Source organism: Oncorhynchus kisutch, linkage group LG13 (genome assembly GCF_002021735.2).
Source record: "Oncorhynchus kisutch isolate 150728-3 linkage group LG13, Okis_V2, whole genome shotgun sequence".
In the NCBI taxonomy this organism is placed as follows: domain Eukaryota; kingdom Metazoa; phylum Chordata; class Actinopteri; order Salmoniformes; family Salmonidae; genus Oncorhynchus; species Oncorhynchus kisutch.
Window position 1 is genome coordinate 62,683,949 of NC_034186.2, and position 27,004 is coordinate 62,710,952.

The 27,004-nt window shown below is 42.4% G+C and overlaps 1 protein-coding gene across 4 annotated transcripts; it reads right to left on the bottom strand.

Moving 5' to 3' along the window:
* Positions 1 to 108: 108 nt before the first annotated feature.
* On the bottom strand, positions 109 to 22,981 carry LOC109901959 (tropomyosin alpha-4 chain-like). 4 transcript variants are annotated; one of them, XM_020497989.2, is made up of 9 exons: positions 22,703 to 22,981; positions 22,194 to 22,502; positions 16,972 to 17,105; positions 16,410 to 16,527; positions 16,167 to 16,237; positions 15,438 to 15,513; positions 11,108 to 11,170; positions 10,925 to 10,994; positions 109 to 1,605 (listed from the first exon to the last, which is right to left on the bottom strand). In XM_020497989.2, the coding sequence occupies exons 2-9, from the start codon at positions 22,317 to 22,319 to the stop codon at positions 1,523 to 1,525; spliced, it is 741 nt and encodes a 246-aa protein (XP_020353578.1). In that variant the 5' UTR covers positions 22,320 to 22,502; positions 22,703 to 22,981; the 3' UTR covers positions 109 to 1,522. The 4 variants fall into 4 exon arrangements, with proteins under 4 accessions (XP_020353578.1, XP_020353577.1, XP_031642713.1 ...); XM_020497988.2 differs by having other exon boundaries at positions 22,592 to 22,981; XM_031786853.1 differs by lacking the exon at positions 15,438 to 15,513 and adding an exon at positions 14,667 to 14,742 and having other exon boundaries at positions 22,194 to 22,971.
* Between the last annotated feature and the right edge of the window lie 4,023 nt (positions 22,982 to 27,004).

The window sequence follows — 27,004 nt, forward strand, 5'->3', positions numbered from 1 at the left end:
TAATAGCAGGGTAAGTGTTAGTTCATAAAACATTTTAAAGTAGACATGGAGGTAGTAGCAGCACCTAAATTGGAGTGGTATCAAACTGAAGGAAAAACAATACAAAAATTGGAATGTCAATACAAATCATGGTTCTTTATTTTTTAAAAGTGTGTCCATTTGTGTCATGATTACAATCAAAACATTACTGGTAACAATGTTTACACCCAGTGTCGAGTGAAAAGTTCCAGTTAAACTTGATGCAATACTTTACTTTTCATTTCTTTATTAATTATAAGGTTTGCAGTTCACTTAATTTTCAGAAAAAAATAGTTTAATAGTCTACACTGATAAGAAGTCTAGATAATACCCTTGTGTCCCTTCTCCCTATTCATTGGCCCCTATGCTTCCATTTTGGCAGTGGAATGCGTAGTGATTGGCTGATCACACCCCTCCCCTACATCATCTTATTGGGAAAAAATAACAATTAGCCTAGAGGACTAAGGCTGCAATTGGCTAGAATATCTGCATCCAATTCTGTCTGAAGCTATAAGACATTTATATCCCTTCAATGACCCACGACTCATTCACAATTCAATTTCCTGATCTGGGGGGGGGGGGGGGTAGTAAACTGGAAAGGGGAAAAAAAAAAGCACAGTTTACAGTAACTTGTGACAATGGCCCTTTTTGGAAAATGACTCCAGATAAAAACAAAAACATGTCATGCAACTAAACAAAACACTTCTCCCTTATAAGAAAAACATGTTAATCCCCCAGCCCATAATTGTAAATTAACACAAAATCCTTGACAAAAGGTAGCACAGTTGTGGACCCTCTGGGCATTGGCACAGTAGAAATGCAGTGCTTGTGTAAGGATGTTCCAGCAGAAGGTGAGTGGTTAGAGGGGGACAAGAGTTTGAGGCGATACGTTGGTAGGGCAAGTGGTTCAGATAACAGAGGGAGAGTTAATGATCAAATGGTGGTCCCATTCCAAAAGGGAGACATAATTAGGTAAGAGTTATTACCCTCGCCACCTTCATATGTGCCCCAATGGACACCAAATATCCCCTTAAGGGTTCTTATCAGAACAGGAGAGAAGCGCCTCAAATGTATTTAAACGCTTACAACTAACATCCAAAGAAAGATCATAGTTATGGCCTCAAACACACAAATAAGCTGGAATGTGAATATTAGAAACCTGTGAAACACTTAAGATGTGGGTGCTTGAATAAATGTTGCCCTTTTAAGACTAAAGAATGCTATGAAGAGGCTATAAAAAAAAGGAAAAAAAAGAGATGCTCATCAGGAGAGCATCCGCAGATACTGGGGTGGAATGTGGGAGAGGCGGTCAGCCATTTGGTCTACTGGGGAGAAACGTTTGGCTAGGTGTGGACTGAAGAAAGTGCTACCGTGACCAAAAACAATTAACAACCCCCCCACCCCCCTGCTAAACAGTCAGCCAGCACAGACAGAGACAGGGCCAGAGGTGAGGGGGTGGAGCAGTAAGATGGTGGAGGGGCCATGCCGCAGGTCCAGTAGCCACTCAGAAGCTGTTAAGATCCTCCAGGGTCTTGTCCAGGGTGGCGTGAATGTTGACATTCTCCTCCTTGGCGTTGGCTAGCGCATCTGTAAATCAAAACAAAGAATGAAGGTAACCGAAGGATCCTCCTGGTGGTGAGATGAGGACGTAGGAGGCAAGACATTGAGATGTTAAATTGGTGTTTGAGTTTTGTAAGAGGTCTACTACACTATAGTGGAGCAACGCCAAGGGCTAAACCATGTCAATCCATATGACAAAACCTCCTGATAGCGTCAAATCAGTACATGACTACTTTGAAAACAAGTCACATACATAACTGTCAAGGATAAACAAGGAATGAGTTCAGCTGTAGCTGACAGATGTAGGACATCTATTTCTGCAACTCCACAAGACGGTATAGCACCTGGTCAAATATTAAAGTTGGAGACACACACCCTCCCCTAATACTAGAAAGTGCTTCCTGGTCATTCTGGCAGTACCTCCAAAAGGGGAACTTAATCAAATGTTATGGTTTGGTCTACAACTTCACTATATAGTGACAGAACCAAAAATGTAAGCCTTAATCTGTAGAATGAAACCCGGGGTGACTAAAATAAATTCTATGACATAGCTTCATAATTCACAAGGTCTCCATAGAGTAAAGAGAGCCATGTTTGGTATCACCAGATAATTCCCTATTTAACTACAGTATAAGTCACTGAAACAAACACAGCCCGAGCTATTGTATGGCCGGATTTCTGACAGAGCGAGAACGTGGCAGACATGTGGCATGACGAGATCACACACTGTTAGAACATTTAATAAAACAAGTCTGACCTGTCAGCTACACTTTTCTAGCAGCCTTTACCAGACACCCTTATCCAGAGACACTTAACATTAAACTTCAAATCAAACTATTTACTTCAGCACATTTCAGACATGGAATGCAACGCGCTTTACAGAAGAAAAAATATATATATATATATAAATAAAAGTTGAAATATTTACTACAGAAAACAAGATAAAAACAAAAACAAATGACAACTAAAATGCATCCTAAGGAAAAGCTAAGCTAAAAATGTTTAAGATATCAAATATATAGGTTCTCTGGCAGGCTATTTCAAAGGCTGGGGGCATAATAACTAAAGGCTGCCTATCCATGCATCTTGGTCCTAGACTTTGGGATAGTTAAAAAGGCCAGTGCCAGAGGGACCTACTAGGTACATTACTTAAAAGCATGTCTGACATGTATTGGTGTGAACGATGGCAGATTGATTTGCAAACCCAATATAACCTGAAAATGTATTCTAAAACTCAGGCAGCCAGTGCAAAGACCTTAAAACCAGGGTAATGTGTGCTCTCAGTCTCGTCTTGGTCAGTACCCGTGCTGCAGTAGTCTGTTTTGCAGTTGACCAATGGCTTTCTTGGGTAGACCAGACAGGAAAGCAATACAGTAGTCAGGCCTGTCAACTTAAGGTAGTGACGTACAACAACAAGTCAGTAAAAACGTTCCTCAAAGCAGCCATCAGCAAAGTCAGTGCTAGTAAGGAAACAAGTCCAAGAAAGTAGAACAGTAGGTTTATTTTGCTCACTATGAACAGGTTTCGCTTTGTACTGCCTGCATGGGACAGCAAGTGTTAAATTTACAATGGAAGTCAGAAGTTTACATACACTAAGGTTGGAGTCATTAAAACTCGCTTTTCAACCACTCAAGTTTCTTTTTAACAAACTATAGTTTTGGCAAGTCAGTTAGGACATCTACTTCGTGCATGACATAAGTCACTGTTTCCCAACAATTGTTTACAGAGAGATTATTTCACTGTATCACAATTCCAGTGGGTCAGAAGCTTACATACACTTAGTTGACTGTGCTTTTAAACAGCTTGGAAAATTCCAGAAAATGTCATGGCTTTAGAAGCTTCTGATAGGCGAATTTACATAATTTGAGTCAATTGGAGGTGTACATGTGGATGTATTTCAAGGCCTACCTTCAAACTCAGTGCCCCTTTGTTTGACATGGGAAAAAGCAACAGAAATCAGCCAAGAAGACCTGAGAATATTTTTTTTGTAGACTTCCATAAGTCTGGTTCATCCTTGGGAGCAATTTCCAAAAGCCTCAAGGTACCACGTTCATCTGTACAAACAATAGTACGCAAGTATAAACACCATGGGACCACCCAGCCGTCATACCGCTCAGGAAGGAGACGCGTTGTCTCCTAGAGATGAACGTACTTTTGGTACAAAAAGTGCAAATCAATCCCAGAACAGCAAAGGACCCTGTGAAGATGCTGGAGGAAACAGGTACAAAAGTATCTATATCCACAGTAAAATGAGTCCTATATCGACAACCTGAAAGGCCGCTCAGCAAAGAAGCCACTGCTCCAAACCTGCCATAAAAAAGCAAGACTACGGTTTGCAACTGCACATGGGGATGAAGATCTGGAGAAATGTTGTCTGGTCTGTTGAAACAAAAAAAGAACTGTTTGGCCATAATGACCATCGTTATGGAGGAAAAAGGGGGAGGCTTGCAAGCCGAAGAGCACCATCCTAACTGAAGCACAGGGGGTGGCAGCATCATGTTGTGGGGGTGCTTTGCTGCAGGAGGGACTGGTGCACTTCAAAAAAAAGAGATGGTTTCATGAGGGAGGAAAATTGTGGATATTTTAAAGCAACATCAAGACATCAGTCAAAGTTAAAGCTTTATCGCAAATGGGTCTTCCAAATGGATAATGACCACAAGCATTCTTCCAAAGTTGTGGCAAAATGGCTTAAGGACAACAAAGTCAAGGTATTGGAGTGGCCATCACAAAACCCTGACCTCAATCCCATAGAAAATGTGGGCAGAACTGAAAAAGCATGTGCGAGCAAGGAGGCCTACAAACCTGACTCAGTTACACCAGCTTTGTCAGAAGGAATGGGCCAAAATTCACCCAACTTATTGTGGGAAGCTATCAGAAACATTTTTAAACAATTTAATGGCAATGCTACCAAATACTAATTGAGTTTGTAAACTTCTGATCCACTGGGAATGTGATGAAAGAAATAAAGACTGAAATAATTATATTATTGTGACATTTCACATTCTTAAAATAACGTGGTGATCCTAACTGACCTAAGACAGGGAATTTTTACTCGGATTAAAATGTCCAGAATTGTGAAAAACTGAGTTTAAATGTATTTGGCTGAGGTGTATGTAAACTTCAACTGTATAGGACTACTTAACAGCATATTGGTTGATATGCTGGTATGGCTAGTATCTCTAGGTTTCTCAACATGTAGCTTTATTTGGTATTCATCACAACTTTAGATCGGTAATTTACTAGCCAACGTTGCCTAAACTGAGGGAGACCCATAATCGTCGCTGGCGTAACATGAAAAATATTTAAAAGCATACTAGCAAAGTAAGCTAGCAATGCATTCACTCAGCTTCTGCTTAAAATTTCTGTAGCCACCTTATTTAGATTTATAACTAGCAGTAGCACAGTCATGGTGCACTAGATTGAAACAATGACTACATACTACCAGTCAAACATTGACACATCTACTCATTCAAGGGTTTCTTTATTTTTCTATATTGTACAATAGTAGTTCACATCAAAACTACGAAATAACACATATGGAATCATGTAGTAACCAAAGTGTTAAATCAAAAGATATATTATTTTAGATTCTTCAAAGTAGCCACCCTTTGCACACTCCTGGCATTCTCTCAACCAGCTTCATGTGGTAGTCACCTGGAATGAGTTTCAATTAAACGGTTAGCTTGTTAAAAAGTAAAATGTGGAATTTCTTTCCTTCTTAACGCGTTTGAGCCAATCAGTTCTGTTGTGACAAGGTAGGGGTGGTATACAGAAGACAGCCCTATTTTGTAAAAGACCAAGTCCATATTAATGGCAAGAACAGCTCAAATAAGCAAAGAGAAATGACAGTCCATCATTACTTTAACTTCTTATGGCTGCAGTGGCAGTACTGAGTAGCTTGGATGAAAGGTGCCCATATCAAACGGCCTGCTCCTCAGTCATAGTTGCTAATAATTGCATATTATTATTAGTATTGGATAGAAAACACTGAAGTTTCTAAAACTGTTTGAATGATGTCTTTGAGTATAACAGAACTCATATTGGCAGGCAAAATCCTGAGTTGAAATCAAAACAGGAAGTCAGAAATCTGAGCTTGTATGTATTCTGAGTCCCCAATGATATCCCCTTGAGATATGAATGTTGCACTGCCTAGGGGATCCACTAGATGTCAACCATCAATAGAACTTATAATAAGGCTTCTGTTGTGGTGGGAGTGAATGAGAGCAGAATATATCAGCTGTCCATCAAGCAGCCATTATGTGATCCCACTTTTTCCTCATGGTAGTCACTTGCGTTCCATTGCTCACGAAGACAAGAAAGAATACTCCGGTTGGAACTTTATTGAAGCTCTATGTTAAAAACGTCCTAATGATTGATTCTGTACTTAGTTTGAAATGTTTCTTCGACCGGTAATAAATCACTTTGTCCGATATAACGCTGACCAGATTTAGCGTTTGGATATGTATACCAAACCACACTAACAAAAGGTATTTGGACATAATGGACATTTTCGAACAAACATTTGTGGACCTGGGATTCCTGGAGTGCTTTCTGATGTAGATCAAAAGGTAAGGGAATATTTATCATGTAATTTCTTGTTTATGTTGATGCCATCTTTGCGGCTGTGGTGTTTTTACTTTTGAGCACCGTCTCAGATTATTGCATGGGTTTCTTTTTCCGTAAAGTTTTCTTGAAATCTGACACAGCGGTTGCATTAAGGAGGGGTAGATCTATAATTCCATGTGTATAACTTGTATTATCATCTACATTTATGATGACTATTTCTGTTGAATGATGTGGCTATGCAAAATCACTTGATGTTTTTGGAACTAGTGAATCTAACACGCCAATGTAAACTCAGATTTCTTTTATATAAATATGAACTTTATCAAACATGCATGTATTGTGTAACATGAAGTCCTATGAGTGTCATCTGATGAAGATAATTCAAGGTTAGTGACTCATTTTACAATGCTATATTTAGCTGAAAATGGCTGTGCTTATTGTGGTTTGGTGGAGACCTAAGAATCATTTGTAGTGCTTTGGCTGAAAAGCCTATTTGAAATCGGACACTTGTGGGATTAACAACGAGAAGAGCTTTAAAATTATATAAGACACATGTATGTTTTAGGAATTGTAATGGAGATTTGTGGTTTGAATTTGGCGCCCTCTATTTTCACTGGTAGTTGTCATATCGATTCCGGTATCGGGATTACAGACATAACAGGTTAAGACATGGTCAGTCAAGATGGAAAATTTCAAGAACTTAAAGTGCAGTCGCAAAAACCATCAAGCCCTACGAAACTGGCTCATGAGGGCCGCCACAGGAAGGGAAAGTTTAGCGATATGCCATCCCATCTGGTTTGCGCTTAGTGGGACTATTTGTTTTTCAACAGGACAATCACCTAACACACCACCAGGCTGTGTAAGGGCTATTTGACAAAGGAGAGTGATTGAGTGCTGCATCAGATGACCTGGCCTCCACAATCTCCCAACCCAATTGAGATGGTTTGGGATGAGTTGGACCGCAGAGTGAAGCAAAAGCAGCCAACAAGTGCTCAGCATGTTGGAAAATCATTCCAGTTGAAGCTGGTTGAGAGAATGCCAAGAGTGTGCAAAGCTGTCAAGGCAAGAATCTAAAATATATTTGGATTTGTTTAACACATTTTTGGTTACTACATGATTCGATGTGATTTCATAGATCTGATGTCTTCTATTATCCTACAATGTAGAAAAGTCAAAATAAAGAAACCCTGGAATGAGGTGATAAAAAAATTAAAAAAATGTAAATAATAATTTCTATGAAGACTCAATAGCGCATCGAAATTAAATTAAGTAGCTCAAACATGAGCAGTTTGAGCTAGTCCAGGAAGAGACGTTGCAGGCTAGCTCAGTGCTGCCCACCCATTGAGTATTTCAAGTCGAAGGCCGACCAGGGTACTGCAGGCTGCCATTAGCAACCAAATTATCCTGTGTGAGATTTAACCGTTTTTTGTAAAAACAGTTCAAGGACATACATTTGGTGTATTAGAAGCAATTATTGGTACCATGATTTATTATTTACACGAGGGGGGGAGCAGTCTTTCTCCCCTGAATGGAAACAAGAATCATTTGGTAATCATTTACTTACATTGTCTACTTACGATTGATAGGCTAAACCTATTGATTCTTGAAGAACATAACTTATGAATGCCTCGTGAGCGAGGTACAGCTGGCGTACCTCATCAGAACCCAAAATATAAGCATGTTTCATGCCATTGTTTGTAAACAAAGTAATTGTAAATAACCATTAAAGCCTCAAAACATGGTTAAAACTATGATTTTTATATCATGGATGGCCAGTCCTGACATCATCGCTCTCTAATATGATTTTGAAAGTGATTGCATTTCTCCAGCCTCACCCTTTACTTTATTATGACCCATTTTCGTGGTATCCAAATTGGTAGTTAGTCTTGTCCGTACAGGAGTTGCAGCGATGGGACTTGGGAGAGGCGAAGGTCGTGCGCGTCCCCCGAAACACGACCCAGCCAAGCCGCACTGCTTCTTGACAATTCCCGCTTACCCGGAAGCCAGCCGCACCAATGTGTCGGAGGAAACACCGTACACCTGGCAACCTCGTCAGCGTGCATGCGCCCAGCCCACCACAGGAGTTGCTAGAGCACGATGGGACAAAGATATCCCTGCAGACCAAATCCTACCCTAACCCAGACGACGCTGGGCCAATTGTGCGCCGCCCCATGGATCTCCCGGTCACTGCGACAGCCTGTGGACTAACCAGGATCTCTAGTGGCACAGCTAGCACTGCGCCACTCGGGAGGGCCCAGCCTCATCCCTTCACCAAAACAGTAGTGGGGTGACTAATTGTTCAAACTGCAGATGTTAAGAATAACTTTTAAAACAATTAATTCATTGGTCTTTATTTCAAAAATCTCACCAGTACCTTTATACAAAATGGCACCACTGAAGATTTACTTTTTTGGCTATAATTATGCTATGGTGTCAAGATAGCAAACATAAGGTTGTAATAAAGGCTGTGTATTTAGTTATGGGTGTGTAATGAATTCTGTAGACTTAAGTCAACAATTACCATGTTAATATCTTGCATTATGACAAGTCACGGCTCATGCAACTCATTTTGTGCAACCACAGGCATGTCATTTTGATGTCATTGAATAGTCCATTTTAGGCATCTTGTCTAACTACTTACTGTAGCATTAGCTGTACAATGACCATGCTGTGTGTACTGACACGGTTTGGAATACCAACGCTGACTGAGCTAGTCACTATTACAGGCTTTTCTGCTTTAGTAACGTTCCTGATGCCAGGTCACATTAAAAATACAATATTTGCACAGTTTCAATAATAATTCACCTGCAAATCTGTTTTGAGCTTTCCTCTTTTGGGTCACTTTAGCAGACGTGACTCAGAAGGGTGAACATGTGAGAGAAAGGTAAGGGTCTGTTCCACACCTGTAATCTAGGATTACACAAACCTGGTCTGCAAGACTAAATCTTCTTTGATCACCAGGACATATTTCAAAAATGTGTGTGTTAGAGGGTGTCATGCCTTTAGTCCAAATTCAAGAAATCTAGCCAAACAATCATTCATAACGATTTCAAGTACTTACTGTGCCCACATTAATGCTTGTGATAAAATTCTTGCTCAGAATACCTCCCCCTACTCACTTATTTTCAGGAGGGGGGGGGGGTTGCATCAGATACTGACCCACCTCTGGTGATACAAAACCATGCCAAAAAGCATAGTGGAGTGAAACCAATGAAGCCCAGACAGTGTGGACAGCCAAAAAGCAGTGAACAGAGACTAATGCCATGGCATTCTTTTCCCCCTCTTCATTAGGTACAGAGACAGTCACAAATACAGAGTGAACATGAGTGTCAGAGCGAGCAGTGTAGTACAGATAGGAAAGGACAGGTGGAAAATAGGAAAGGCAGTAACCCAGAAACTCGGCCAGCGTGTTGGCCGCAACTGGGCCAATGACAAAGGGAGATGAGAGAGATAAAGGGAGAGACAGGCACTGGTGACTAGGAGGGTATGGTTATTTCTATCTAGAAAGGAAAGGGGGGAAAAGGAGAGCACGCAACCGTTGTGGCAGTTCAGGCAGACTGAATTCAGGGTGTGTCGGGTTTTCCAGAAATCTAACGAGTCCAATTTATCTGAAATAGAGACGGAGCAATGGCAATTTAACACTTCAAAATAATACTGACACACCATGGTTGTCGTCATGGGGTGTAAACTCACAGCAAACCTGTAATCCATGCAAATCCAAAACACACCAAGCGTGACCGGAGTTAAAGGGCAATGCCACCACTTTTCAGCCTGGTTGTTATAATCTACAGCACAATAACAGTGTCAACATGTGAAGGCAGCACATTTAAGTTATTCAAAATGTTCATAGAAACACGCTGTTTTCACATATGTAGACACCGGTTTGGTGGTGGAGATGAATGATGTTAAAAAGTGGTGGAATTGCCCTTTAAGTGTATTACAGTAGAACCCCGGGATACTCAAACTTGTAATTGAATTAGACTGAAAGAAATCGCCCAACATACACACGAGCTGCAACCCAATAGTTCCAAATGGAATCCCTGAGCTAGACTAGTCAAAGGCACTGATATCCATAAAAAGATAACTTGTAGGCCTGTGACAGCATGTGAGCCATATCTACATAAAGTATCAGTGTTCGTGCCTTGTGTTGTGCCGTTGCCAAGGTGACAGCTCACATCCGTTACATTGCAGAAGTGGGTGAAGGGGAAAGCTCAAGGTCTGAGGAAACGTTCTACCACTGCAGATTTACTTGTAGCTACCGTATGCTTGTATCTACAATGTGCCGATCCCTAGTCAGAATAAAATGGAATGTGTGTATGGGTGTAGATGCATGGAAGTGTGTGTACATGGTAGGCTATGCCTCAATACATTTTCCAGCACAAACAGCCAAAGGCTACCAGAGCACATTCCACTACAATAGTTCCCTAGCAACTCAACTTGATCCATCCTCTTTTGACAGTCTGCATACAGTTACTGAATCATACTGTTATTAACACACGATAGCACACTCCAGTTCAACCCACACCACAACAGGCATCTAAATTAGTATTTACATGGAGGTCATGTCATTGAGGGCATGGTCCAACTCCTCACTAATGGCTTTGTACTTCAATTTCTGTGCATAGAGCTTATCTGTGGGCGCACAGAGGGGAGAGGAGAGATGTACACCAAGGGGGATGGAGAGCAAGACAAAGCCAGAGGGCACAAGCAGGAGAGTACAGTTTATAACACCTTATAACTGTACTGTGAACTGCAACAATATGGCGAGAGAGAGTCCTACCTTCAAGGCCATCAATGGTCTTTTCCAGTTTGGCCACTGATCTCTCAGCAAACTCAGCACGGGTTTCAGCCTATGGGAAAGTAACAAGTTCATTAAGCCCCCCCACCACAGCAATACAGGCACATATCACAGCATCAGTCATCCATTCAGAGCTTCATGATAGACGTTTCCGGGGAATCTCACCTCTTTGAGTTTGTCGGTCAGGATCTTGATCTCCTCCTCGTACTTGTCCTCTTTTTGGGAGTACTGTAGGGGACAAAAAGGGAGGAAGAAAGAAAAGCCAATCAGAGAATCACACGTTGGGAACACTAGGGAGTCCTCAGGCTTATTCAGGACAGCACAACAGAGCGTTCACATAGAACAGCCAGGATTCTTGTGTCATGTCGTAGAAAGAGTCGAATCAACGCTGCACATTAGTGGAGCCAGAGCAACAAGAAAATGACAAAGCTATGGGACTCAGAATCATGGATGGTTGTGATACAGCCTGGAATCGAACCAGGGTCTGTAGTGACGCCTCTAGCACTGAGATGCAGTGACTTTGACCACTGCGCCATTTGGAAGCCTCTAGCAGATGTGTGCTATGCAATAAATAAATAAATTAAAGATATATATATATATATATATATTGCATAGCACACATCTGCTAGAGGCTTCCAAATGTATATATATTTCTTTTTAAATAAGAGGGTGGGGGGGGGGGCGACATCTGCGACTAATGAGAAACAGATACTGACCTGCAAAGAAACCCCCTGGGAAGTGGGTTGGCCTACAATTAGGAGAAACTGATACTTATTATTCCTCATCTCGAGTACTCAGTCTGGTCAAAAGCTTTTAAAAAAAAATGTGGCTGCTGTGCGAGTTTGATTGAAACTCCACCAGACAGAAGGGGTAACCCAGACATGTCACGGGGCTATCCGTTTAGAATGAGAGGAAGTCCAGTCACGGGTAGTGAGGATGGAACTAGGTGAAGCTGGGCTGACATTTCGGTCCCCAAATCTAGAATCTGTTAAAGACAGTGCACTAAGTTTCAGACTGATACTTTGCCAAAGTTTTTTTTTAATTGCATTGTTTAGGAGTGCAAGGTCGAATTGAGTTTGTGCGCACACGCACTTCAGCAAAGGCGTTCCCTATTGGAAATATGCTTCAACGCACCAATAGGAACTCGCTAGCTTGTGCTTGGCCTACCTCCTTGCTCGTTCTACCCACTATGCTTAATTTGCTCCCACTGTAAACGACACAGATGAACCATCTTGGGTTAGTTATAAATATCTTCACTACCACCTTTGTGCGGACTGAGCTGCAACAGTGCAGTGGGAAGGCATGGGCTCATCAAGCTTTTGAGAGAATGAGGGAGAGGTGTGTAGACTGAGTGTGACTCAACATGCCTGGGGAGTTTCGAGAGAAAAACGGTCCATTAGTGCAGCTTCAATGTAGCTAGAGTTTGGGTGGGAGAAGAATGAAAACAAAACCGGCTTCTCTCGTCGGATGACATCATTGGCAGACACTCGTTTGGCAATGGGAGTTTGCTGAAAAGGCCTCTTTCTCCGAGCTGCAGAGCAGTACAGTATCATCACCCTGGGGGGGATTTACAGGAGGAGGGGGGTATGCATTCGTGCAGCTGCAAAGTCAGGGTGTGGCCTCTGATCTAGAAGTGTTTAAGGATTACGCCACAGCAGACAACCACCATGCAGACTCCCTCCCTGCCCTGAAACACCTTAGTTAGAACTAGAGGTCGACCGATTAATCGGAATAGACGATTAATTAGGGCCGATTTCAAGTTTCATAACAATCGGAAATCTGTATTTTTGGGCGGCACAGTTGTTTTTTTACACCTTTATTTAACTAGGCAAGTCAGTTAAAGAACACATTCTTATTTTCAATGACGGCCTAGGAACAGTGGGTTAACTGCCTCATTAGGGGCAGAAAAACAGATTCACCGTGTCAGCTCGGGGGATCCAATCTTGCAACCTTAACTATTCCAACGCAATAACGACATGCCTCTCTCATTGCACTCCACTTGGACTGCCTGTTACGCAAATGCAGTAAGCAAAGCTAAGTTGCTAGCTAGCATTAAACTTCTTATAAAAAACAATTAATCATAATCACTAGTTAACTACACTTAGTTGTTGATATTACTATATATTATCTAGCATATCCTGTGTTGCATATGATCTGACTGAGCATACAAGTATCTGACTGAGTGGTGGTAGGCAGAAGCAGGCGCGTAAACATTCATTCAAACAGCACTTTAGTGCGTTTTGCCAGCAGCTCTTCGTTGTGCGTCAAGCATTGCGCTGTTTATGACTTCAAGCCTATCAACTCCCGAGATGAGGCTGGTGTGACTGAAGTGAAATGGCTGGCTAGTTAGTGCGTACTAATAGCGTTTCAAACTTCACTCGCTCTGAGCCTTGGGGTGGTTGTTTCCCTTGCTCTGCATGGGTAACGCTGCTTTGATGTGGTGGCTGTTGTCGTTGTGTTGCTGGTTCAAGCCCAGGGAGGAGCGAGGAGAGGAACGGAAGCTATACTGGCAACACTAAAATGCCTAGAAGAAATCCAATAGTCAAAGGTTAATGAAATACAAATGGTAGAGAGGGAAATAGTCCTATAATAACTACAACCTAAAACTTCTTAACTGGGAATATTGAAGACTCATGTTAAAAGGAACCACCAGCTTTCATATGTTCTCATGTTCTGAGCAAGGAACTGAAACATTAGCTTTCTTACATAGCACATATTGCACTTTTACTTTATTCTCCAACACTTTTGTTTTTGCATTATTTAAACCAAATTCATCAGGTTTCATTATCTACTTGAGGCTAAATTGATTTTATTGATGTATTATATTAAGTTAAAATAAATGTTAATTCAGTATTGTTGTAATTGTCATTATTACAAATATATATATATTTTTTTATATCGGCCGATTAACGGTATCTGCTTGGTCCTCCAATAATCGGTATTGAAAAATAATAATTGGTCGACCTCTAGTTAGAACCAGTCCTGGGCCTCTTCAGATGAGAGGAGTGAGTTTTCAGGATGGAGGAAAGAGTCACTGGTAAGCTGGTTTTGATGCCTGCTTGTGTGTACTTCCTCGTTCCACCTTTTAAATGGCAACAGGAGAGAACATCTGTGTGTCTGAAACATGGGGCTGGAATTTCCTCAGGGTTGGCAAGCCTTCTAGAGCCATTAGAGTACTGGTCTCTCTACATTCCAGACAATCTAATGTCTAACTTCATTGTTGCCTGGGAATTTGTGATGCTGGCAGTTTTATTGGTCAGTTCATCCAAACAGATCAGCGTATGTTACAGATCACGTGGTTACCTGAGCAGGAACCAAACCAAGTTCTGGGGGATGTCTGAAACTAAACTGACTTTGAGGCTGTGGGCGGGACGCAAACCCAGACACCGTTACAAGGCAAACAGGTCTGCCTCTACTTTGATAAATTAAGTAAGTTGATTACACATGACATTTTGGACTAAAGTCAAGCATTATGTAGCATATACCAGTACACATGCTTTTTAAAACGTTACAGAATACTAAGTGTATCCCTTCTTAAAAGGACACCAAACACTTCAAATTCAGGTTATGCACAACATCCAGGGTTATGTAATCATATTGTAGTTAAAGAAATTCACCAGCAACTCATGGTGGTCAATGGACCTGTAGTGGTCTCCAGGACTGGCCTGGGTGCAGTTACATTCAGTTCAAAAAGCATGCAGGGTTTCCCCTCCCTCCCTCCTACCTTCTCAGCTTGGGCTTCCAGGGACTTTAAGTTATTGCTGACATTTTTCAGCTCCTCCTCCAACTCGGCACATTTGCTGCAGTATTTAGTTTTTTTTGCAGTTCATTTGGGGTTTTGGCAGGGTTTGGGAATAGGGGGGGATGAGGGAGTGAGGGAAATGAGGACAAAGATCAATGGATAAGGTGAGGGGCAAGGAAAAGACATGTAACAATGAACAGGGGAATTAGAGGGTGGGGGTAGAGACAGACAGAGATTTACAAAGAAAAACAAGGAGAGAAAGGCATGGACTTTAACCTCGGAATGGGACCCAGACCACGGCCATTCTGCTACAAACTAAATCATATCTCAACAATACAAAACACTTATAAAAATCCCTGATAAACCAAAGGAAAATGTTTGTGGTCAAATACTCTTAATAAACTTGGATTATGGAGCGCCGGGTCGGGTCAATTCATGCGGATGGTATGCAGAGCGTTTGAGAGAGAAGGACAAGTGAAAAGGAGCACACACGAGAAGGGGAAAGGATCGCGGAGGCAGCAGCTATACAATTACAGCAGTCAGTCGTGCAGCCAGATAAACGTAGGACTTTATGTTAGCGAGGGTAGGAGGACTGCAAATCCCTGTGTGCATTCCTGGTCCACATAAACCAGGTTCAGAGGGTTATGTTTATGGACGCCTATAATGAAGACCCCAGTCAGACCCGTCGAGGGTCCCCATAAGGCACCATTGTGTCCTGTAGTTGGTAAGAACAGGGAGAAAGGGGGGTTGTACCTTGTCCTCAGAGGCCTGCAGGCTCTTCAGTGACTGGTCGAAACCCCTCAGCTGCTCCTCCAACCTCCGGGCGTTGCTGTTAGTGAGTGGGAGGGGTCACATGACACGGAAGCGCATGCAGAAAAAAAGAGAAGGACCGAGAAAGACAAGATAGAGGGGAAAGAGAAAATGGTAACCGACATGTCGGTATGGTAATCCCAGGACACATACAACAGGCACATACATATGGGGAGAGGGGGAGAACAGATTGGATAGTCATGGTACTGTTACGGCATTCCCATTTTTACACTAATGATAGCGTGCTAGTCCAAGTCAGTGCTAGCAGACATTTGAATATATATTTCCTATTACAGCTATACTACAGGTAATTGCAAAAGTAACAGTATTGTTCGGTTGCATAGTAAAGACACCTCCAGTTTAACGTTTAGTAACAAATCTTCAAAACATCAAGTTTTTTTAAAAAGTTACATAAGTGGGTGTGCAGTTCCTACTGTGACGAGAGCGAATGCGTCGTGCAGTCAGGCAAAGCCGTGTTGAGGCCAGTTAAGTAACGCTATGGAAAAGGTGTGGCTGAAACACATTGTGGCTTTAAACTTACTTCTGCAGTGTAAGAGTGATGGAACCAGTGGGTGTTTTTATGTGTTCTGCTACCAGCTTAAGCAGATGCAGTGTAAGACTGTAGCGGAGAGGTACAGGGAGATTGATTAAGTATGTGAGAAAGCGACTCACCCCTCGGCCAGCTCTGCCCTCTCCTCTGTACGCTCCAGATCACCCTCAATGATCACCAGCTTACGAGCCACCTGTAGGGGTAGAAAGGCAGAGAGCAAAGGAAGTGAAACATTTGATAAGAGCAAGAGAATGAGAGAACGAAAGTGGTGACGCATGGTCCAAGACTTCTTCAGAAGCCACACCAGAGCCTTGTTCTACATGTGTGACCGTGTGTTTGTTTGGGGGGGGCTCTGATCAGCGCACCTCCTCATACTTGCGGTCGGCCTCCTCAGCGATGTGCTTGGCCTCCTTCAGCTGGATCTCCTGCATCTCCATCTTCTCCTCATCCTTGGAAGCCCTATTCTCAATCACCTTCATACCCCTAAGGTAGAGAGAGGGCAAGGAATGAGTGTCAAAAAAGTATTTGGGCCTTAATTACCATATTACACAGTGTACTGCAGGCCTTAGCTTTCGGCACAGGAAATACTGAAGGAGAAAAACAGGTGAGCACATCTCTCTGTATAGTCTGGTGGCAAACTACCTCCACAGCTCTCTTCTGCTGATATGTGGTGTCAGGACCATATAATGCAGGCCAGATTGGAGGGGCACTGATACACACTGCCCCTGACATCTTTGTATGTGATAAAGTCTCCTAGCATATGTAGACAAACCTAGCATATATAGACAAATTATCCACAGGGTACACCCTCAAATAGGCTAATTCCAGCTCACACCCATCAATGACCTTGTCCCACAACAGGAAGTGGCGTGACCCGGTGAAGACTGAGAACACCGCCCCACCTCCACCCCTTCAAAACACACACACCTCTCGCTCTCATCTGCAGCTTTCTCTGCCTCCTCCAGTTTCTGCAGAGCGGTGGCCAGTCTCTCCTGGGCCCTGTCCAACTCCTCCTCAACCAGCTGGATACGCCTGTTCAGAGAGGCCACCTCAGCCTCAGCCTGGATGTGGACAGAGGTTATTATTGTACACCATAAGCTCACAAATGCCATTTGAGACACCTCTTCCAAAACAGACAACACATCATGACATACCGGTACCTTTAAATAAGGACATATTTCACACCACCTCAGCCTTTGATATAGAGAAGGATTACAGATGTGGCCTACAATCACATAACACTGGTAGTGTGAGAGTTACTATGACATAACAACCGGCAGTTATACTCAGACACACACAGGCCTGTTAAAGGATACACCTCTCCCGCAGCCTGGATGTGTGGGTGAGAGAGAGAAAGCAGCACTCTCGACAGAACTGGAACAGAGCTGGGAAAGTGTGTGCTCGCAGAGTCTTTGTAATGGACACCAACCAGTCACATTTCATCACCATAAGAGTTGGATACACTAAACGCACACAGCAAATCTCACTGATGTGCTGGTGTATGGGTTAGACATGCCAGTAGTCTCCATGGCCATGAATGGCACTAATTAGGCACACCAGCCTAGATGACTATGCTGCCTACCCTGGGTGGGTCGGGTATGGAAAAACAAGGGAGAGAGAGAAAATGCACTGAGACGGATAAGGGAAAGGTTAAAGCACTTGGAGTGAATAAATGTTTTAGTGCCTTGTAGAGAGTAGCCTGGCTGTTCTCACTCTCCATGCCTTGGAACAGAGGAATAATGCGGTGTCAGAGAAATAGCAAGTGGAAGACAAAGACCAGTGAGAGAAGGATAGAAGGCTTACTAAGCCTTAGATAGCCACAACCAGATGGCCAGATCAGAAGATGGACCAGAAGGAGGCCAACACTGACACAGCTCAGTATATACTGTGAAGCACATTGAGGATTAGGACAGTCTGTTACTTGTAGTACCTCCATGTTCAGTTGCTAAATTGTATGCATGTACCATCTAGTAAATCTGGATGAGACAAATCATAAATGGGTAAAGCGTTTGACTGACTATAGAGCTGGGCACCATGATGCTGCTGCCACTATGTTTACAAATACTGGCCAGGAGACGCTAGCATGACGGCCATGGAATCATGTCTGCAAAGAGTATCAGAACCATTTAGGTTGAAACCACAAGCTCTCCTCTATGGCTTTGGGTAAGACCATCTGTCAGATGAACACCATGTAAATATAACGCTGCAATATTGAGACAGACCACCAAACTGAAAACAGAAGGGGAGCATTAAGCAATGAAAGCACAGCACCTTTTAGATGTATACGGCAACCCTTAACTACCCCTACTACACACACAACAACCACAGGCAACCTGCTGTGGCTGCATGAAAGAACGACTTCGGAGCACAGTCAAACCGGTTGCCATGGCACTGGCATGCAAGTGTTTGACAGCCTTCACGAGAAATGGGCCTCTCGCCAACGTAGGCCAGCACCATAGAGATATGCAAATTGGCACCCCCTCACACCCTGAAATAGCTTTCTGTCACCAAAGACAAGAGTGCTATTAGTTAGCTTCTTCCGGTCTGACCAAGCACATTCTGGAGGTGGTATTTTGCAGCCATGGTTCCTAGATTGGAAGTGAGGAGCATGCACCTTCAAATTCCTCTATGGAGAACGCTGTAGCGCAGAGACATTTCAGCTCTAGACTTGAGAATGAGGCGTCTAGGTTAGCTTGGTGGTGTTTAGTGTTTGTACACCTTATGACCAAGATGCAACATGATCCGAGTCTTCGGAGTAGCGCATGTAGAAGAATAAGAGCATTTCTGAATACGGTTGACTTCCAGAAGGCTGAGTCAGACAGGTGGAATGATACAACAACTCCTCCAGACTAGGCCTGATGATTTATTCTGTTGGAGAAGGGCCAAACATTCATTGTCAGGTTGTCTTCCTCTAGGTAAGACACACACGCGACTCATAACCCACATCTTTTTTTAGTCATCAGTTGTCATTTCCTCTGACAGCAGTGGCAAAAAAAAGCCCCACCACAATCAGTTGGCAACCACACTTCCTGTGCACCATAATAGAATGACTCCACAGGAGCCTCACGCTCTGTCTCACCCGCTTTCAACGCGGGCCTCTGTGCTAGAGTATAACTGTAGACCAAGAGACGCTCTCATTGAAAAATGACTCCACTGTTTAGGCCATTTATTTCAGTCAATTGCTCTGGAATAGCCGTTTATATCCAATCAGTTACTGTGTTGCATTTGTTTTGCTCCAAACAGTACCACTTGTGTACCTCCTTGAAAAAGACAGAGCACATAGTGAAAGCATGCGTGTCTTGTAGGAGTTTTATCATGGGATGAAAGGAGAAAACAGACATGCTTGTATCATCTGCGTGTGACCAAATTAACCATAGAATTACAAGTGGGGCCTGGGCCAAAGTAATGCGCCATAAAACCGCAATACATGTTGCACTGTGTGGCAACCCAGGCGCTTACATCACTAGCTACTAATGAGCTTAGAGGAGGAATTTGGCAAGTTGAGGGCCAAGCCTAGGAAGCAAACATTTGAAATTCCAGTGAACAGGGAAATACAGGGACAACTGAAATAAACTATTTAAAGCATTTGACCAACATTCATCTTGGAAATAGCATTGCACAAGTAAAACATCCATTCAATGAAAGACTAAGACCTTTGGGAACAATTATTCTTCAGATAATTGGAAATGCAGGACATCCATAGAGATGGATCAAGGACCCATCTTTGTCTCTGTGCCATGCTGCATCTGCGACAGCATGGGCTGCGCCATAGACGGGTTGGTTGTTTTAATAGAGTTGCCAACTATCCCGTATTAGCCGGGATGTCCCTTATATTGGGCTATATTGCTTTGTACCATACAGGACCTCCCTTGTCCCGTATATTCATCCAATCACAGTATAGCGTAAACACGCCAAACCCTGCTAAGTAATTTCTGTTGTTGTTCAGTCCGTTTGGCATATCAAGGAAATATGGATAACCCTGCAATAAAAAAAATTGCCACAAGAACAAACGGGAAGCAAAAAAAAAAAAAAGAAGTGTGTTAAGCCCGTCAGTGGTGACTCGAAAGCTTTCTGTACTTTATGCCGTCGGGAATTCTCAATTGGCCATGGAGAGGAGAATGACCTAACTCAGCATGCATCCACAGAAATGCAGAAGGCGGCCACACTTGCTAAAGGTGCTAGCAATATCGGTGCATTCTTCGTGGCGTCTAATGCAGAAAAAGACAAAAAAAATCTCGGCAAGTGAAGCCTTGCATGTGTACCATACGGTTAAACAGACTCAGCTACAACAGCAACAGCGGTCTTAAGCTTAACAGTGTTTTGTTTCATGACTCAAATGTTTTGAAAATGCACTTGGGAAGAACAAAAGCTGAGATTATTACAATGAATGTTTTAGGCCCAAAGACTGTGCAGGATATTTTGGATGATCTTTCCCCAAATGTGAGCCAGTGTATTTCTCAGTGATGCCTCAAACAAGAGAAATAGACTAATGTGTCCAGTGTGCGTGAGAATCTGATGGAGTGCAGTGCAAGTTACTTGACTTTCATGAAGACAGTGATGAAACTGCAAATGGCTTACATCAAGCTCTGATGAACTGTCTGGAAAAGCATGAATTGAATAATAGACATCACAGCCTACGCAAAAGACAATGCCAATGTCAACTTGAGGAAGTCCAAAATGAAGATGATTCAGCAGAAACAGGACAGCTTTTTTTAGTACCAGACCAAGCAGCTGATGGGACAAACAATTGTCAGCACCAAGGTCCAAGCAGCAAAAGGACTTTGTGAAGTTCTATGACACTGTCATTACATACATTGACAAGTGGTTTGATTTCTCACCAGAAAAAGTAATGGTGAAACTGAAACCGATCTGCTTCTATGAGGAACTCTCCTTCACTGACTTGGAGCGTGGTGGTTGCCCTCAAAATGACACAGTCAGTATGGACCAACTATGAAGAATTTTGTGCTAGCTGGGAGGAAATACACATTTGTCCACAGTGTGCCAGGCTCAAATGCCTTTGTAGAGCAGACTTTCTCTCTGATGACCATTAAATGGTCAGACTCAAGAAACAGATGCTGCACAGACCTGATCAAAAATGAACTTCAAATATCTGTGAACTGTGACTTGTCATGTAAGGACTTCCCTGTCTATGCAAAAAGACTGCTTTAAATCAGTCAAGAGCATCAAAATATCCATGGAAAAATGCAGACTTGGTGAGTGACTCATGCCCCTCTTTCGCATTTGGAATGTTATTTCTTGCTGTAAAGGTCCAAATTGTGATTTCTTTGATAATTTATTTTGAGGTTTAGTCACAAAAGTTTACATAATAATAGTTTTAGTAAAGCTATAGACTAAATTGAATATAATTTATTTTTGCCTTTCCAATTGAATAAGAACATACACTATATTCATTCACACAACACCATACCCACACCGCCGTGGCACCGTGCACTGGCACGCCACCTTTCGTCCCTTAATTGGTAGTGTGAAAGGTTGCAACCCCAGTTTACTAACAAAATTGTAAATAAGCTTTAAGGCAAGTCAGTTATGCATCTATTTAAACCAAATCCACTGTCACTTTTCTTCTTGTCTTTAAAAAAAAAATAGAAAGCTAATAGTGGAGGTTTTACCGCCACCTGTAGTGCTGGAGTCCTGAACCAAATATTGTCTCATTCATTTATTGTGGCCTCTAGATGGCTGTTATAGCTTAAATCCATTTACAAGCCATAAGACCCAATTTGAATACAATGGGCTGATCATGAGCTGATTTCTCCCAACCCATAGGAAACCGCACCCAGTTGACTACTTTAAAAATGACAATGGCCATCCATAAAACTGGTTATATCCACGATGAGTCTACTCTCTATGAAGACGCCCAATTCCAGCTAGCTGATTTAGCAGGAATTTGTCACATTTCTTTCACCTCCAATGAGGCTATTGGACTGAGCCAGCTGAAGAAACCCGACAAAAATAGGTGCTAACGGTAGCTATCCAGCCAACTGGCTAGGGGGTTCAGTTCAAACGATACTGTAAAGTTGCCATAGCATCACAAATCAATGAATCTAGCTACCTAGCTAAAACCTGTACCTAGCAACTGGATTATTCAAGGCCTAACGTTGGCAGACGCCGGAAGGTTATGTCAACGTTACCTGTTCCCTTGACCGCTTCTCCTCTTCAACCTGTCTTTGCAAAGTCTCAGCTCTTTCCTCGGCTTCATCCGCCTGTTGCTGCAAAACTTTAATTTTTCGCTTCACTGCCTCGATGCTATTGGCCATTTTCTGACGTTGATTTTGTTTGCTAGCTAACTTGCAACGATTGAAAACGCGTTTCTATTAACTAGGTCGTGCAGGATGCTAACGTTAGTCGTTCCAGTTGGATTAGTTGCAAGCTGGCAAACGTCGTTCCCGATGCGATGTTTTCACGAACAGACAAACCAACGCCCCGCCAACGAGTCCAAACTGGAAATTAGAACAGAGCTTTGTTTCTTTCAAATCTAACGTTACTCAACACTGTAGGAAGTCAGCTTATAGTCTAAATTTATTCTTACCGGCAGACAAATGTAATGTGCATAAAAACTTAACTCTTACGTAGTTCGATTGATAACTATACCGAATTAATCAATTAGACTAGCCTAAAAACTGTAAACCAAAGTTTTCACCTCGATGTGTCGATGGACAGACAGCGTCGTTAGCTAGCTAGCGGCTAAAATAAATGCTATAGGTTCGAAAGGCAGTTCCAACAAGGTGAATACAAGTAGGATTTTCCTTTTAAGCTAAATGTATGGACGGTGGTTCCAGTTGTCTATTGAAAATGAATACTGAAATTCCTAAGAATTTGGAGAAAAGCTGTGCAAAAAGACGGTGTTCTCTCCCTCCACTGCTCAGTTGCCTCGTTCTCTTCCTTATTTCAGCAGACAGCACGCTTCCGGTCTCTACTCCGCCCTGTCAAAGGGGAACTGACGCCTTATATATTCCCGCCACCGGATAATTTTGATTTTAACCAAATGATAATGCAATAAAGTTCTCCAACGCAAAGACAATGAAACAGTAAACCAATAAATTGTCAAATTTAGAGCTAGCTAGTAGCTCAACCTGGTCTCAGAATATTTCGTATTATTATGTACGTAAATCTGAGACACGCAATTTAGTATGAAATCAAATCAAATGTTATTAGTCACATGCGCCGAATACAACCTTACAGTGAAATGCTTACTTACGAGCCCCTAAGTAACAATGCAGTTAAAAAAATATGGATAAGATCAAGAAATAAAAGTAACAAGTAATTAAAGAGCAGCAGTAAAATAACAATAGCGAGACTATATACAGGGGGTACCAGTACAGAGTCAATGTGCGGGGGCACCGGTTAGTTGAGGCAATATGTACATGTAGGTAGAGTTATTAAAGTGTCTATGCATAGATGAAAACAACAGAGAGTAGCAGAGGTGTAAAAGAGGGGAGGGGGGCAATGCAAATAGTCTGGGTAGCCATTTGATTAGATGTTCAGGAGTCTTATGGCTTGGGGGTATAGAAGCTGTTTAGAAGCCGCTTGAAACTAGACTTGGCGCTCCGGTATCACTTGCCGTGCGGTAGCAGGGAGAACAGTCTATGACTAGGGTGGATGAAATGTTAAGTTTCGTATGGTATGTATTAATTTATGGATGCCCATCACCCATTTCGCATGATATGTTCCGAATTACAATTTGTATTACATGTTACGAATTAGCTAAATGTAAAATATGTTAAGATTTTGAAAAAAGTGTTATTGTTACAAATTTGCAAAACATTCAATATGTTGTGAATTTTCAAAAAGTACAATATGTTACGAATTAGCAAAATTTATGTTATGTTACAAATTCTAGCTAGGTGGCTAATGTTAGATAGCTGGCTAATGTTAGCTAGGCTACGGGTTATGGATACGTTTAGGAGTTAGGTTAAAGGGTAAAGGTTAGGGTTAGGGGAAGGATTAGCTAAAAAGGGTTAAGGTTAGGGGAAGAGTTCGCTAACATGCTAAGTAGTTGCAAAGTAGCTCAAAAGTAGTAAGTAGTTGAAAAGTTACTAATTAGCTAAAATTATAAAGTTGTCTGTGATGAGATTTGATCTCGCAACCACCTTCATTAATTTTTTTCCCTAAGCAACTATCTGTCTTATGTAAAGTTGTTGTGTAATGTTCTGGCTAATTGTGAATTATCATACTAATTTGAGTACCTTGGATTTACATTTAGTATGCTACGTGTAGCCTATGAGACCAGGCTGCAACCCCCAACCTGGGCACAGACGTCAATTTAACGTCTATCTATTCCACGTTGGTTGAACGTAATGTATTTTAAATGACATGAAAACAACGTTGATTCAACCAGTGTGGCCAGTGGGTAGCAATACGGTTAATCTGAAGCTATAGCTTTATTTTTAATGTATTACTTTTGTCACTATAGGTCTAGGTCCTGTCTGCAGTGCTTTGTCATGGCCCATCTCTTCCAGACACTCTTGGATGGCTGCCCTTAGCTCACAGGGCCATCTGTCCAAGCTGCATATACCAGCTGGCCAGGCCATTATTTGGACTGGAGAGCAGTGAGTGGTTTTATTTAGCATAAAGAAGATGTATACTGCCGTGTAATGCTCTGACTAATTGTGAAATGTGTTGGCTTGAGACGCCTGCTTTTAGCCCATGCTCAGGTGACACATATTGCAGGGTATAAATGTTGTACTTGATGGTTTTAGTGTATGCAAAGATTCATTCCATGGTATCCAATAGGTGTGAGATGGCTTAATTTGCTTATTACTACTCTTTTTGCCCCATGTATCCAGAAATGTGCACCATGGTCCATGGGTGATTTTCATTGACAAGCGCATATGTCAAGTTGTATGTGGACTTGAGAGTGGCTTGTCTAACCACTAGAGGTCCCCATGGTTACACATAATAGCCAGTCTTTGGCTGAACCAGTACCCGGTCTGAGGAGACGCACAGTATGTGCTTCCAAAAAAGGTCTGAATAAAAATGATCCTTTGTTCGCACGCGCCAAATCCATCTTCGGCACCTGCAATAAAATCACTAATTGGTGCTATGCACAGGTCGGCTGATCCAGCAGCGCTACTTTTATTTGAACCTTTTTTGGAAGTACATACCGTGCGTAACGGCAATAATCACGATAGTTGCTCTGCAAAACGTCATATTTTGATGCCGAACATATTTTGACATAACGTTTTCAGAGCTGGTCAATGTGACTTTAAATTGAAGGATCCTAGGCATCAGAGGAGATCTTGTCAAATTCATCATCTCATCAAGCTCAGGTATTGGTTCTGGGGGGGGGGGGGGGGGGGGGGTGCATATTAATCACGAGTGGCGTTGCATTTTATTTTGAATGTAAGTTATGATTTAAATAAATGAAATAATCAAATGATAATTGGATACTGGATGAGTTCTTTTGATCTGCCTTTGTAACGCCGAACCACCAGGCAGTGCAATGTCAGAAAGACTGCAGTTGATCTCTTGCCTGTTTCTTATGTCTCTTGACATTTAATTAAGGGTCAGGAAACGCTAGCAACTCCATTAGAAGAGAAAGTAATGTGTGCCACCCACACGTCTCCCAATACAATGTTCCAGGAAAGATTATCTCAACAAAGAGCAAGCCAATCGTTTGAAAGTGTCCCTAATCCTCAGTAAAGGAGCAGTGGACACCCCACAACTCCACAACGGATTACACCAGTCTGGGAGTGTCAATGACATTTGAACCCTAATAGTTTGAAGGTGTAACGATATTAACCGTCCCCACTACACTCTCCCTAGTCACTGGGAACACAATGATGACAGGGGTGATAACAGCAGTGACATGGCGACACTATTAACACTAATCCCACATTGGGTGCGTGGGGAGGGGGGGGGGGCTTGTAGCCAGCTGGCTATGCAAAGTGACACCCTGTCTAAATCAATTTCACCCCCTCTTGGATGCCGAGAGGCTTTGCACCAAAATGCCACTGCAGGGGGTGGTGCTTGCCAGCTGGTAGGGGAGGAGGGGGAGCAGTATATATTTTATGGCTGACCCTGGATGGCCATTTTGCTTTGTGTTGTGTGGTTACAGAACGCCACACGCCAGGGTTTGTCATGGCCCCTGCAGTACATGTAGATCTCTCCACCTGACTGTGGATGTCTCCTGCCTCACTAATGTCTTGTTGTGTCTCTGTCCCTCGAGACTAACTAAAAACTGAAGGGATATTCTGTCCTGGCAACTGAGACCACAAGTCATGACATTATGCCATTAGATTGTCTGAGATGCCACACGAGCCAGGGCATAGATGATGTGTTATCTTTATCCTCACTGAGGATTCTGGTTCCTCTCAAGGTCTCTTACTGCTTTTCTTCTTCAGGGCCTATCTACCACATGGTATGAACCAGCAGGGGGGTTTAACAGCATTGTCTCTATGGGTGCATTTGCAAATTCACTCTGGAGTGCCAAAGAGCACTCAGAGTGCACTCTGGGCATTCATAAAATCAGAGCTTTGTCGGATTGTCCGTTTGTAAATTCAGAGCTTTTCGCTCTCGGAGTGTCTCTGGCCGAAGAGTCGAGGTTGATCTGAGCGTTCTGACCTCACAACGGCATTCAAGCACCCAAGCTAATTAGCTAAAGTTAGCTAGCTTGCTAGCTACTTCGAGACATAAATGAGGGAACACCTCACTCTGACCATTTTACTTGCTCTAGCAGAGCTGGTTTGGCTGTTATCATGTTATCCAGAGTGTTGGTGACTGTAACTGTGCTTCTGGCAAAAAAAATCTTAAGCTTTTTTGCCAATGTTTACTGACACCGACCATATTCAATGGGTGTTGAGCGTTCGTAAATTCATCAGTTATTTTGCATTCTGGCACACTCAAACAAGAGTGCTCTGAAATCGGAGTAGATAGCCAGAGTGAATTCACGAACACGCCCTAGACATGGTAGAATTATGGCAAAATATGCTGAAATATCAAA